The 15,662-nt window shown below is 39.3% G+C and overlaps 1 protein-coding gene across 19 annotated transcripts in view; it reads right to left on the reverse strand.

Annotated features, from left to right (window-relative positions):
• The window catches only part of ALG12 (ALG12 alpha-1,6-mannosyltransferase), a 29,224-nt gene extending 13,601 nt beyond the window's left edge, over positions 1 to 15,623 (reverse strand). For 16 of the 19 annotated variants that reach the window (XR_004306164.1, XR_001552775.1, XR_001552772.1 and 13 more), the window contains exons 1-10: positions 15,373 to 15,623; positions 10,766 to 10,959; positions 10,487 to 10,619; positions 9,849 to 10,022; positions 8,321 to 8,515; positions 6,956 to 7,059; positions 6,271 to 6,494; positions 4,831 to 5,000; positions 4,584 to 4,659; positions 813 to 1,148 (exon numbers count right to left, since the gene is read on the reverse strand). Coding sequence is in view for 1 of the 19 variants with exons in the window: in XM_015852178.1 (XP_015707664.1) it covers positions 917 to 1,148; positions 4,584 to 4,659; positions 4,831 to 5,000; positions 6,271 to 6,494; positions 6,956 to 7,059; positions 8,321 to 8,515; positions 9,849 to 10,022; positions 10,487 to 10,619; positions 10,766 to 10,930 (1,473 nt within the window). In the remaining 18 variants the exon portion in view is untranslated. Of the gene's footprint in view, positions 1 to 36; positions 1,149 to 4,583; positions 4,660 to 4,830; positions 5,001 to 6,270; positions 6,495 to 6,955; positions 7,060 to 8,320; positions 8,516 to 9,848; positions 10,023 to 10,486; positions 10,620 to 10,765; positions 10,960 to 14,371; positions 14,453 to 15,324 lie in introns of those variants that run through there. The other 3 variants (XR_001552762.2, XR_001552765.2, XM_015852178.1) reach the window with 3 other exon arrangements.
• Between the last annotated feature and the right edge of the window lie 39 nt (positions 15,624 to 15,662).

A 15,662-nucleotide genomic window follows, 5' to 3' on the forward strand; every position in this document is an offset into this window, starting at 1 on the left:
AGAGATCCTTAACAAAAACATCTAATAAAAAAGAACTTACAGAGCATACTATTTTATTCTAACATATACAATTTTAACACATGGTATTTTATTCTTTTCCAAGGGGGCTACTTAATACAGAAATAAAACAGCACCTATCTTCCTCAAGTGTATTCAAGTAAATATTTTTGTAGGTAGACTTTTGCGCTGCATATTAAGATACAACTGCAGAAAAAGATGCTTTTTAAATACTATTTTCTGTGAAATTCAAGTTTCACTGTTCACTCATGATCTACTGAAACAAAGATAACCATTCCTTAATACTGTTTAATACTGTTACAAAACAGTGTTGCCAAGAGGTCCAAATGCTTTTTAAGTGAACCTTTCACTTTAATTAGTTTGGTAGCCCACAGGGCACAATTATGTATTGTGACGAAACTACAATGAATATGGCTTTCCTATGCTGATAACATCATTCAAGTTTCACGCAGGCAATCTGACAACTAAGCGGGTGACAGTCCTGCAGACATATCAAGTAATAATACAACTTTGCACACACAGATTACATATAAAATTATTGCCATAGAAAGATCTTGTTCCATTATGTATCTCATATAGGACAATTAGGAAATACCTGTGCTGCATTATGAAACAGCTACCCAAACCAAGTAAACATTTCACTTAATAGCACTAAACTTGTAGGCAGCCTCTCTAAAACACACCTAATAATATCTAACTCAGATTTGAGTTTGTACTGACTGGGAATGCATAATAGTATTAATGTAATAAACAGGACAGAGCTAAATACCGATCAATACAAAGATTTTCTGTACCTTTTCACAGAAGCTGAACTGCAGTGCTGGAGTGATAATTTGCTGTTGTCACAGATCATTCAGTCATCAGCAAAATTACATCAAAAGACTTACATAAAATGCAGTCAAGATGATAGAGGAAGTTTTTCCAAAAGTATTAATTTTGGTTTTAAGTTTAAAGTAAAAGGAGGTAGTGCAGTAAAGTTCAACCCAATTTTACTGATGCCAGGTATATTTGCCAGCGGCCTGTGGGTCGTCTTGTAATGTGAGATCTGAAGAGGGTTTGTTTCCATCAGTATGTGTGTATAAGAAAACATCAGTTGGTCTCCTGGTTTCACATCTTCTCTTTTGTCATACCTGTAGAGAACACAGAAGTTTTAGTTACATTCCTCTTTATGCATTACAAGGCATATTCCAAGACAAAACAAAACAAACAGACACTTCATCAGAAACCTTTCTTTTCTGGTAGTGAAATGTTAAAAGTATGATCCTCAGGAAGCAGCAGGGAAAACAATGCCCTAAACACCACAGGAAAGAAATAACAGCCTGGAAATTGAAGTGTTACCTGGCATTTGTTCAATTTCCTGATCTACTGCATGTTTGGCCAGGTCACTTTAGGTCAGCTTTTATAAACTTGTTATAGAATACCTAAATACACGTTATTATCTCTGTGTAATAAATATATAAAAGGCAACTAGTTAGTTTCAAAAGTATTAATATGTCCACTTACAGTTTGTTAAGAAGGCTTACGTTCAGTCTAGCTGCAGAGGGAATTTAAGAGATGAGAAACCAAATGGCTGAAAGTATTTGACAGGGATACTAAAGATTTAAGTGCAAGTTCTCTGTCTGATCTGAGCCCAGAACTGAACACTTGAGTTCAGTTCATCCCACACACACCACAGAGATGCACAAACCTAATTTTCTAGACACCAAGGGATCTCTTTTACTGTCTCACGAAGATGCTGTACTAATTTTGCAATAGTTATTCATCAATGAACAGAGGAAGGTGGAATTTGTAGCCCAAGGGTTAGGATGCTCATATTGGACATGGCAGCCTAACTGAGTCCTCAACCCAACCACTTCAGAAGGGGAATGATAAGTCCAGCCCTCAATATTCCATCGACCACTGTTTCCTGTACTTCTGAAATTGGCTTCAATTCTTTGCCTTGTATTCCAGAAAAAATAACCCACACTTACTAATGATGGAAAACAGTACAGAAGATAGAGGTTAAAAGCAAAGTTACTTACCTTTAGTTTGTTGAGGACAGAACAATCATATGTATCTAACCATAAGAGCATTAAATACATATATATGAGTGGAACAGCTCTTCACTTTCTGTTGCCCTCTTCTGCAAGCTATGTTAGTAGTTTTTGTAACCAGTTTTTGCAACTTAGGCTCCTGATTCCTTCCACACATTTCACAATTAACTTACTCAAGTCTGTGGCTGTTATTATAGAAGTGGACACTGGTACTGAAGTTGTGCAATCCCAACCCTGTAACTACTTTTGCATGTACCTATGAGCATTTTTTTATTATGTGTAGCTTCACAAACCTGGATTCTCATCTCCCTGAATTCTCTGTGAAAAACTGGAAACAATAATCCCAATGCATACGTTTACAGCCAAGTCATTTAAGGTATTTGAAGCAATAGGAACTCTACAGCAAACTAAAGGATTTGTTCTCATAGTTAACCAAATGCAGAACTGGACTTTTTATAACAAGTACTTTCTTAAAAATAAAATAATAAAAAAAAAAACAAACCAAACCAAAAAAAAAAACAAAAAAAAAAAAAACAAAAAAAACCACACTTTAACTTCATCTGCTACTTCCCAAAAGACCACTTGGGATGCCACATAGGATGGCAGATGTGTTAAAACTGGCAGAAAGAATGATATATACTTTGTAATAGCTTTACCAACTACTATTTTTGCATTTTCCTCATCAGCAAATAAAAGGCCTTTCATCTGGCCGCAAGCATTTCTGAATTACATTACTTTTAAATACTTGAAGCTTACACAGCATATTTATTCCTGGTTCAAAGAGACTACGCTAATTGAAGACAAGACTGTTACACCTGTTTTGTGTAAGAACCTGCATCAAGCTTCTTTCAGTCAACCTTTGAAGAAAAATAATGGATCACCTGCATTTTTCTTGAGGCACATAGATCTAATCTAAGCACACCACTGAAAGCTGTTAGCTTCTAAGAGACTTTTATTTGTAGATTGTAGTTATCCTGAAGAATCATCAGTCCTCATCGCTGCTCCATCCATAAATCTGTCCATGAAGATGGTAGGTTAGTGTTCACCCATCTGAATCTGTCACATTCTTAAGAGAAAATGGACAGCTGATGCCACTAAACTTCGCACTATTGTGCTGCCAGACAATATGGTAGCCCTTTGTATGTGAAACTTGATGATGAATCAGTCCTCCCCCTAGAGGTCTTTTTATGAAGAGGAAAGATAAAAGTAATAGACACAAACTACCCTATAGCTCCAACACTATGAACCATCAACCAGTGACACGGATATTATTCATTCACTTTCCAATCCCACTGCACCACAGCACTGCAAGTAAAAGCCTCAATCAAACAACAAGAAATATCCAAACAAACTCTACCATTTAAAAAAGCCCAATGAACTTAAGCACTGTACTTGGGAGAGTTTTACTTATAGTGTGTATTTAAGAGTAGTTAAAATGTGTACTTATATACCTTCAAAAAACAAAGCCTGGAGCATTTTAGCTATCATATGTGTTCTATCATTTGTAATCTATTAGAGTAATGTCTCCCCCTATCTATTCATGTAAAAATTCTGAACAAACACTGGATTGGTAAGCATGACAGGAATTCTGACTTTAACTGCCAGTACCATCATGACACTACAGAAGAGCACAGAAAAAAATAAATAAATAAAGCATAGCAATCTCAGTGATTCCTATAGCCCCCCCCCCGTAACATACTATTCCCTTCATTCTCTCTACTCCAAAATACTATTTCTCCTCAAACAATGCCAATAAATCAATTGTGTTTCTTCATCTTATCCTGAACACCTTAAGTTGGGAAAAACAACTGTACATTCAGACTAAAACCAAAATCTGTTGGTGCAAGTAAGGAATTACAATTTAAATCAGAAATTCTGACTTTGGTTGACAAGGTAGGCCTATGAATCATAAAGATGCCTTTTTCTTGCATACATTCTAAAAAGCGAGCAATGGAATCCCACAAATATCCTCTACTATTTGCCTGAATATTATGATTCTTAATATACTGTGTATCATTTCTGCTCATGGTAACAAAGCTCTCAACTGTTATCTATCACTGAGAATGAATATGACCAATAGCCTACGTGGCAGCAGCTTTAATATCATCTACCTGAAGAATGTTCCACATAAAAACAGCCTTTGAATATTAATATGTAGTTAAGCTTCACAACACACCATTTAAAAACAGATAAAATGAGATTCCCCCCTAATTATTATATTACTATTAATTTACTTTATTAATAATTGTATTATGTTCTACCAAGAACAGAAAAACATTCATCTACAACTATATCTTACAAAACCTAGTGAAAAAGCAAACATAGCTCTTTTAAAGATACCAGTGCCTTAGCAAAATAACTTCTGCAGTGTTCTTTTTTCCTCTCATGTATTTGAAGATTATATGGTACTATTGGCAGCTCTGCATGTGCCCAAATTCCCTGCAGATTCATATATAACATATATAAAAAATGAAATCACGTGCTTATTTTATGAATAGTTACATATATATTCCTTTTAAAATCTGAACATACCTCCAATCTGAATTGATTTCCAGAAACCTTGAAACTCCTGTTTGTGCTGCAGCGACATCAATATGAACAGAGACCTCTGCAGAAACAAAAAAAAAGTTCCAAAATTACTGTAAGATCACTGACAGTAACTGAAAATATTCACATAAGCAATATGAAGAAGCAAAATTCAACACACATAAAAATGTACTAACAGCAAAAAAACTACAACTGAGTTAGACGAACATATTTCAAAGCCAGCTTGACATACCTGCTGTTGAAGGTACCAACTCATGCAACTTCTGAATTGCTACTCCTCCAGGATAATTGAAATGCGACACGTACAGAGAAGTTCCGGAATAAGCAGCATTAACTAGAAGATGCATTACAACAAATAAAGATCCAAGTTTGTACAGCCAGGATTTCCGGTAGCTATTCAGACTATTGAGGGGAAAAAAAAAAGCAAGACTTATTTTTCTTTCATAGTAGTTATTATTGTGATCTCTCACAATATAAATAAATAAATAAAATCTCAGCTAGATAAGAAAAAACAGTGCAAACTATATTACAACCATGTAAGGATTCTATGATGATTCTATAGTGTGACCAGCAGGAGCACAGATTATCACGCCCCTGTACTCAGCCCTGGTGAGGCTGCATCTCAAGTACTGTGTTTGGGCTCCTTACTACAAGAAAGACAGAGGCCCTGGAACATGCCCAGAGAAAGGCAATGAAACTGGTGAAGGGTCTGGAGCACAAGTCTTATGAGGAACAGCTCAGGGGGCTGGGATTGTTTAGTCTGGAGAAGTGGAGGCTCGGGGAGACGTTGCACTCTACAACTTCCTGAAGGGAGGTTGTGATGAGGAGGGGCTTGGCCTCTTCTCCTAGGCAACAAACAGGAAATGGCAAGTTATACCAGAAGAGGTTTAGATTAGGCATAAGGAAAAACTTTTTCTCTGAGAGTGGTCAGGCACTGGAATGGCTGCCCGGGGAGGTGATGGAGTCGCCGTTCCTGGCAGTGTTTAAGAGGTGTCTGGATGAGGAGCTATGAGATATGGTTTAGTGGCTTGTGGTAGTAACGGTAATTGGAAGTCAATTGGACTAGATGATCTTGTAGGTCCTCTCCAACCTTGTGATTCTATGATGATTCCATGAATACATTTATTATTACTAGGAGACTAGATTCTTACAAGAAATATTTAAATTTGAATATCCTTATTAAGAAAACTGGCCAAGGTCTATCATTATAGCTAAGTACTTCTGTGTTCATAATTCTGAGCTATGGATATACCCTCCCTTCAGATAAGTTCAGAATTTTTTTCCAAAGATACTCAAGTGTAGTCATTTAATACAAACTCCAAGTTTCATGTGCTCCATCTGTATATTAACCAGTTTCATGAGGAAAACTTGTTAACAACATACTAGTAACTTTTTCTCTTGTGAACAGACTGAATTGCAATAGCATGATGCTACTGCAATTCAGAGCTCTATTTTTGTCTCTAACAACACCAGATTTACCAGATCACTACTTCAAATCCTATCACTTTTGTCTTCATTTCTCTCATTCTTTCTAGAGCTTCTCTTCATCTTAATATAACCATGATTCCAAGAGAGAAAGAAGTGTATAAGAACAGTAATAAGTTTTCCTTTTTACATTTCAAAAAAAGAAAACAGAAAAAAAAGAAAAGGAAAAAAGCGTTTTCAAACTTACATTCGTGAGCACACTTTAGCAGCTACTATGTTGAAGACGGGGAAAGTGTATATGATAAAGCGCAACTCTTTGTGTGGAAGAAATGAATACAAGAAAATAAAGCCCAGTGCTGGCAAAAGTAATATCCGAGTTCTCTTCTCTGCTGCACCTAAAGGTACAAATATAATGCTGCATCCCAAAGCACGAGGCAGAGCTGAATAGAAATACCAAAAAAAGGGGGATGTCTTCAAGGTGAAAAGGAGAGTTAAGGAGAGTTTTACTGCTAATGAGTACCTATTGTTAACTGTAGCATACAAAAATTGCAGATACAAAGTAGAATTTTTGTATATCACGTTATTCCAGGGATTTGGTTTTCTGCCTTACTCTTGAAAAAACAAGAGCAGTTGCCTAATCATCCAGTAAAGGTACATCAAATGGTGTTAATGATGAGGAAAATCACAGGGAAGGAACCTGGGTTTACGCTGGGACACCACGAAGAAGAAAAATAAATAAGTAAATAAAAATCAGCAGAGGAAAGTTAAAATCTTAAGGAAAGATCTAAAATACAGACATGGCCTTATAACTTCACATACATTCTTGCTTTTCATGAAGTGTTTCAGCAACACCAAAACTGAGTCTCAGGAACAGGTCTTCACTTTAGCTGACAGTGTTACAGCTCTTTTTTCCTGGATGTTTCAAAGGATACTCCCCAGTTGGAACTTTTGTTTAAAATTGTATTGTACCAGAGTACTTTCCCTTCAGGCCATACAAGTTGCCTCCAAAACAGAGAGTCCACAGCCACTGTTAGCCCTGAAAGAATTAAATACACATCTGGATGAATTAAAACGAAGGTAAACCAAACAAGCACATCCATGCTGCACATTTACTGATGACAGCAACACAAACTTGAATATACACTGTAAGTCTGACTTAAAGCCACAGAAAAGACCGAATTTGTCTATAATGCAAGGGAAATGCAGGAGGAGGCACTTCCTAATGTAAAGTGACATGCTTCTTAATTGAAGCATGCCACCTAGGAATCTAATTTGAGACTTGCTTAACTCCAACCCCAGGTGTGAAATACAATGGTTTAATTAAACTTTGTTTTAAAAAGAATAGTGGAGGACCAAGCAAAATGAATGGTACATTCTCAGCTTCAAGCAGCACTGAATTTTTGTTGTAAAGCTGAAAAGTTTCTTACTATTTACTAGGCAGGAGCGAAAAAGGATAAAGGATCAAAGACAAACAGAAGAGCAGCAAATCCATTAGTCCTATCTCCTCCACTCAGCTCTCCAAGAATTCCTCTGGTATTTATAAAGTTTGCCAGGGAGGGAATGGGAGTATCAGTGAAACTCCTGTTGGAACCCTGGACTCTTTCAGTATGTGGTGCTTCCAAATGCACAAGCAATGATCCTTAGTTGTTTCTGCAGTCCATACTGCAGAAAATAAAGCACACTACCAGAGCTCATCACTGGTCATCTGACAATAGCATTTGTATCAGTCAGGCCGGCAGAAAAGCATAGAGTGTTTACATGGATGTGTGTGAGCTGTCCATGAATAAGTAGAAACAAAATTTTTCAGCCTCTCTAACATGGAAAATCATAGCTGTTCAAATTAGTGTAATAAAGAGACAAAAAGGAGAATTTTCTTAACCCTCAAGCATCTACAATGCAGAACTGTGACCCTCCACAATCCTCTTGTTCCGTATCCTTGTCCGTCACACTTTTATTTCATCCTCTGTTTCAACTTGTCATTTTGATAATACACAATACAGCTGATAACATACCTGGAACTACAGCCTGGTACTAATTATATTAAAGTTAACTTGTACATCTTAGATTTTTCAAGACCAGGATATCATACAGGACATCTAAAAGCAAAGGTCACAGTATCTTCCTATGGCTCTGTGCATGCTTCCTTGCACACAAATACCATAAGCACAGAACAAAACCCTAAGGGCCAGGACAACAGAAACAAATAAACAAACAAACAAAAAAAACAGGCAAATCCCCACATTCCCACTGAACTTAATACATTGTTTTCCTCCCCCCCGGCCCCAGCAAATACTTACCCAACCAAAAAAATCCAGCAGGAACAGCATGGGAGAGTATTTTTAAAATGGAGATCCTTTTGGTTAAAAACGTCACTAGAAGCATGAGGCCTAAGAATATGGCAAGCTCTGATCTGAAGACTATAATTGCCAAAGCTGAAAACCAAATGAATGGCTTCTGCTTTTGCTGTATCCAAAACGTCAATGCCAACAGCACTGTAAAGATAAAATACACTGTCTCACCTATTTGTTTCTACAGGATAATGGTTTTATTAAGACAAGTACCCTGTTACTCAAACTTCCCAACCCATCCAATCTTAGTCTTCCCAGCAGTTTTGGTCCAGAAATTCTCCTTCTATCACAAAAACACAATTTGTAAAATCATGCAGCATACCATAACTGATGCTTAAGTAATGAGGAAAAGCATATTGCAGAAGGAACATGTGGAAGCTCTTCCAGACAGTGCATTTGATAGCTTTTGAACCCTGCCCCCTTCAAACTTCAGTACTAACTGCCTTTCAAACTAAGACTCTCTGTTTGCCACCATCTCCTGAAAACGTTTCTTTTCGCTTGGATGAGTATATCTTGTATTAATGACAACAGCACCTCATGTCAAATATGAAAAAGAGACTACAGACTATAGGTGAGGGAGAAGGAACAACAAATCCATCTGTAATGTTAGCTGGAGATAAACTGTATCTCCACAAAGTTCTCTCTACTATTACAGAGTTTAAATCACATCATAACACTGACTGCATCATAAAGTAGTCTTGACCCTAAGCAAAATGCAAAAGAACAATACCAATTAACTGCATATAAAATACTAAAAGTATAAACACTTAAAACAACTTATATTTTTAATACCCACAGAAATGTCCTGGAAAGTTTACTACCACACAGTGTTTGATGACTCAGTTCTCTTTGCTTTGTTTTTCAGTTCCCATCTATGCAGTCAACCTCATGACTTTACTAACCAAACAAATTCCACTGAAGCATTAAATGACTATGCTAATATCTACCTTATGCGGTTAACTTTTCCTCTCATCATCTCTGGGGAAAAAACTGTGTATGTAGCGTATGATTTTGACATTATTTTTTTCCAGTTCTTTAAGTGTACAATCTGCTGCAGTTATGGGTGATTCTAGAAAAGTAAGACGGAGAGGTTGCTGTGGGAGTTAGTTCCACAGCCTCATAAGAAAACTATTTCCTGTGTAGAATAAGACCTATAGATTTGTAGGTTGTTTATTTGAACAGAAACTATGCCTACTGCCTTTTCAACATCTCTGTGTTTTATGCATTAGATAAGTGTATTCAAATCTCTGACAAACTCCAACTCATTGTATATTCAGATGTTGTATTAGATTTAACAGCCACTGTAAGCATTTCTGATAAAAAATGCCTCAAAACTGCTTAAGTTTTCTCATCTTGTTATCACACAACATAAGTTTAAATGTTAATTTGAGCCGACTATATTTTTTCTATAGGTTAATTATCCACACACTTGAGAATGATTTTTACATTTGTAAATTATCCATATGCAAATACTTACCAAAAGGAAGTGCAAATACATTGGGAAGTGTTCGCGTACAGTAAAACATCAAGTGAAACTGAGTAACAGTTATGAGGCAGAAGACTGTTGACGTAGTTGCTCCAAATTGCTTTCTAACTTCTTTTTGCAACTTCCATAGTGTGTAAATGACACTGAGCCCCAAGCTCCCTCGGACTATTGGAAGAATAAAAGCACGAAATAAGAACAGTATCAGACTGATCACCAATAAACGTGTAATTATGCAAAGGGAAGAAGTTACTAAGAACAATACAGAAGAGCTTATAAGAAAAGCCCCTTTAAAGAAAGGGACCAAAAACTTTCCACATTAGCTTGTTTTAATTCACCTTTAACTTTCTTGATACTTTTGCACAGAGGTCAGTGATTTTGCACCCAAGTCAAACAATATTCTCCAAGGTGTAAGTGAAAGTATACACTGGAATATATTCTCTGAATATGCTTTCTCTAGGTTTTTGCTAAGAAATATTTCTTCTATGTTGTTAATTGCTACACTGGCTCCAAGTAACTACAGTTTGTAAAATCCCTTATTAGCAAAAAGAATATAGCATCTTAACCTCTGAGTCAAACACTGAATATTACAGCATTACATTAAGTCAAGTTTGAATTTAAAGTTCACGTACCAATCAGCTGGGAGTAAAATTTGGACATTTTTAACAGGGAAAGTATGTATATAGCTGGGCTGGAAAGAGCAGCAATACATAGTGGTCCGAGAAACGTTCTCGGGACAACTCCAGGAAATTCATGGTGGTCATACTGCAAAAAGGAAAATTTAAGATAGGCAAATCAAAATGAAAGAAAATCAGGATAAATTATATTCACATTGTATTTATCCTACTCATATAGAAATGAATAGCATGCTTGAACAGTATGCAAAAACAGAACATCTATTTTCAATTTACCTTATCCAAGTCCAGTTGGTGGTACACAACATCATGGATAGCCTGTAGGTTAAAGCTTTCTTCCACTTTTGTAAATGGGCAGACAGTTAAATGAATGAAGGCCACAACAATAATCAACAACAACAACGGGAATGACCGCCCACTTGAGCTCCTCTTCTGAGCCATCCTGCGTCCAAAATTTGTGTATATTTAACCTATCAAGACCAGAAGTTAAAAGAACATACATTAATAAATTGGCATGAGATGTAGAAACAGAAAGATAGAAATTGGACAGGCTGATTCATACAGAAATAAAAGGTACTATAATACGAAACAAAGAAAAATAAACTGAATAACCTACAGCTTTGGATTAAATAGACAAAATCCTATTCAGACTATATTTAAAGATTTGTGCCATCCCCTGTAAGTGCAAAGGCTCTCATTTTCAATCTATAAAATCTCAGTTAACAGAGACCCTACTTCAGATGTTTCCCTCTGTGTCCCATACCATCACCACTGCCAAGAGCACCATCTCAATTACGTCTGTGTTTTATGGAAGAGGGCTCTGTAATTTATTCTCACTTTAATCTCACACTGGATTTACACATGATCTTCAGAACGTACTATCTCTTTTGTTTGGGACTCTGAAGCTCATGGGAGAGGAAGCTGGAAGACGATTAATTGCTAGGAACAGAGTACTTTGAACTTGTGAGTTTACTAGCTTGCCAGTGGCTAGGTAGGGTCTTGGCAAGCAACAAAGGAATCCCCCTTGGCAGCCACACCACACATCACTACTGGGTGAGCAATGTCAAAACCCAGACCTTCACGCTCCTGCATAGAAGGAAAAGCCATCCGTCCATAGTACTTTGTTTCACAACACTGTGCTGACCCACGGCATAACCTGCAAAGTACTTCAGCAGATGTCGAAGGCATAAAAAACAAAGTTATTCTAATGCTAATCTTCAGTAATTTAAAATCATAAACTAGTTTAAAAAGAAGTTAGCTTCCATTATTGCATCCAGCAGAAAACACGGCGGTCTCATTCTATTAATCAAATTTAAGCTTTCCACTTCTCTAGGTTAAATTTCATAAAAGTCAAGGTATTTTGCTTATTGTTATTCTTGCCATTCTCACAGACGAGAAACTTCAAAAATGGCACTTCTAAGGTACAATTGGGTTTTTGGGGTTGGAAATGTTTTCTCCAATGTTTTGGTCTAAATCTGTCCATCAAACACATCAGACAACTGGCAGATTTATTAGCATCACTCAACAGCTGCCTCCTAGAGTCACCTTTTTCACAGTTGATTTGTTCTTCTTAACAATAAAGATAAACAGATATGATGACATAAAGATCCTTTATTCCAAAACTAACAACAATTAAACCAGAAAATCATACAATTCTTGTAAATAATATGTATCTATATACTGCACTATATACACAGACTGCTCTGAAAGTAATGCTTCTTACTTCCATGAAAACTACAACAGACACAAGGAACACAGTAACACTAACTCACAGAGCAAATTCTAAGCTCCAAATCTATCTTTTTCAACATTAACTATGTATTTTTGACAGCAAAGAACAAGAGCCTGCCTGCTACGGTTGTGAAAATCTGCACTAGCAGAGGTGATCCACTGCCACTGTAACCGCTGCTGAAACTCACCAACCACTACCTCAGTGTGCTCATATCCATTGCTTGGTCCCCATAACCAAGTCTCAATGAATGTCAATGGGCACCATTTCTTCCACATGAAGGAATTCAATGACACACTTTTGTTTCACTTTGTTTCACATGCACTTCCATGTCAGATGTCATTTTGTCAGACTGCCCCTCTGCTGCCATCTATTACATAGCAACAGGACGTAACAATGTTGATACAAAGTTTCAGCCTCTACTGTAATACCACCAACATCCACCCCGATGGTCCAATATAATAAACAGGAGGCAATATGCACAAGAGCAGCCCTCATATATCCTCACACATGCATATATACATGAACATATATATACAAATTTACCCAAAGAAAAATGGACACTGAAGGATCAGGCCACATAACAGCACAGATGTTTGAACAACTTACATTTGACATAGAACAACACGTACTACAGCAGCAAGCTGAGTTTCCCTCATTCACAAACTTCAGCTATTTTGGGACTCAATGAATCCTTGTAAAAGTGCCAAGCAGCTTTATCAACCTCCAGCTTCATAAGCTGAGTAACACTGAAGCTACACATCCCATACACTGACTATGACAAAGCTTTCTTTTTTTTTCTTTTCTAAGATCTTGAATCCAATCCTAGCACATGCCTGAAGAAAGGAAGCTTTTGCCAGGGCACTCGGAGCTTGAAGATAATTGTATGCACTATAAATCCTTAAATTCCCTGAAGGGAAACAAGCTAGGAGATTCAAAAGTAAGCACAAAGACAACCCCTAGTCTTCTGAGATCAAGTTTAATACATTTAGTGATCTTGTCAAGCGTCAAGATAACCTGTTCTATTGAAAATTGATGTTGACAAGCCTCAACATTCAAGTGCCATTTATCATGACAGGTAGGCAGGTAGACACTGATTTTGATGTTTAAAATGAATTTGCTATATAAATGCAATAATAACGAAGGTTAGAGGAATATAGTAACCAAATACAGTCTTACTCATCACCAGCATTCTAGCAACTTTTGAAGAATCTTTATCAAAGCCACGTGACATAACAGTGTTTACTCCCTCACAGAAATTGAGCCACAGAGAGATTTTTCGACAACAGGAGTTGTTGTTGTTCCCTTCTTGGAATTCAACGAGGTGGAAATAAAATGTGTTTTTAAACATTAAAGAAGCAAAAGTATGAAACACTTCTTTCAAAAATAGCTTATTGTTTTCTTAATACTTCTTCTGTGGAAGCATCAGAAGTTTTAAGAATTAATGTTTTTTAGTCTTCCCTACTTGGCTCAGTTGTGTTTTACAGACACACTTCAGGATAAATACCTGAAGAATTTTGTAGCCAATCTGCATGTTGAATCACAGAATCATTAAGGTTAGAAAAGATCACTAAGATCAACTAGTCCAACGACCAACCCATTATCACCATGCCCTCTAAACCATATCCCCAAGAACCGCATCTACATGTTTCCTGAACTTCTCTTGTATTACCTTCCATTTTTGTGTTATTGCCATGCTTTAATAGCTTGCCAAACTCTGTTCTAGAGATAACCTCTGAGATCAGATTTAATCACTGTAGGTGATGAGATTTTTTTCCCATTCCATCTTCACATTCGTAAGACGGAACACAATAGCTGCAGTTTTAAGATACGTTTCCTCATTAGTTTGGGAACTTGAAGTAGAAAAAAGCAACAAGGAATAGAAATCTGAGCTAGGAAACAGTCTGGGACAGTACCGGCTGCAAAGAGACTGTATAGCTACGTAGTATATGCCTACTGGGTAGTGAAAAAGCACTTTCTCCCCTTCATACAACACACTCAGAGACACACGGGACGCTCCCGACCAACCAATCCGCCCCGTTCACTCACACCGCCACACCAGCTGCTCAACCAGCCCTTAAAGGACCATCGGACTCCGCTCGGCGCGGGCACAGCGCCCTCTGGCGGTCGCTTTATGCGGGGCCGCCACCTACCTGGGCAGCGCCGCCAGCCGGGCACGGGGCTGGGGGGACCCGCATCCGCTCCGCTCCTCCGTGCTCCCAACGTCAGCTATAGTTATATAGTTATATAGTTATATAGTTATATAGTTATATAGCTATAGCTATATAACGTGTGCTCCGGTGGCGCAGTGGTAGGAATGCCGCCTTGCAACACCAGGGCTCGGGGTTCGAATCCCCCTGTGGCGCAAGTGGTAGAAGTGCCGCTCTGCAGCACAGAGGCTCGAACCCCGGGGGTTGGACTCGATGATCTCTAAGGTCCCTTCCAACCCACACGAGACTATTACTATTACTATAGGTGCAACAGTGCCAAAGCGACTGAGTTCAACACCTGAAATACACCGTTAGGGTCACTGCTAAGTGAATCAAGTACGCGAGGCATCTTACATCTCGCACCGGGTATCGTAGGAGCTAAAGTGACACTACATCTTCATAGGTGAGGAGCTGAGGAATTACAACGGCTTAACACCAGGTTATAAGAGAAGCTTTTAGGATGCAGTGACCTGTGTGCTGACGGATACGCACTTCCCCGATTACTACAAAGGTATTTCGGGTTAAAGAGCCCCCGCCGCACAGCCGAGCGGCTTCCTGACGTGGTGCCGAGCCCGACGAGGCGGGCGGAGCGGGGTGACCCCGACCCGCGGGGTGGCCGTGACCTCAGGGCGCGCAGCCCCAAGGCCGTCCCTCCCCGTCCCCCGCTCCCGCACCGCACCAGGCCACGGCAGGGGAACCAGAAAGCGCCGAGGGGAAACACAACTCGGGCATCGCGGCTGCGCGGAAGACAACGCTGACAAGGCCCAGCCATCCCTTCCAGCCGCACAGCGCCCGGCCGCCGCTCCCCACCGACGGGCCGATGGCCGCAGGGCGGACTTTCTCTCGAGGACGCCGTGCGGCAGCAGCTCCCCGCCCGCAGCCTCTGCCCCCGTCACCTCCCGCCTCGTCCCTCAAGGAGCCGCCATCACTCCCCTCTGTCTCACCTCCACCCTCGTTGCGGCACCGCTTTGCCCCGTCCCGCCCCGCGTCTCCACGTGTCCGCCCCGCAGCGGGCGCAGCCGAGAGGAGTCGGGGGGGGGGGTGGGGTGGAAAGAAGCACTAAGATCACGTGACCACCTCCCCGGCGGCCACGTTAAGTGAGGGCAGAACCCACCACCAGCCACCCTGAGACAGCCGTCAAACAAACATGGCGGCCACAGCTGCCCTCACTCACGATGGCGGCGCAGCCCGACGTTACACCCACCGCAACCTCCATCCCGCCCCGCCCCGCTCT

The sequence above is a fragment of the Coturnix japonica genome, chromosome 1, assembly GCF_001577835.2.
Source record: "Coturnix japonica isolate 7356 chromosome 1, Coturnix japonica 2.1, whole genome shotgun sequence".
In the NCBI taxonomy this organism is placed as follows: domain Eukaryota; kingdom Metazoa; phylum Chordata; class Aves; order Galliformes; family Phasianidae; genus Coturnix; species Coturnix japonica.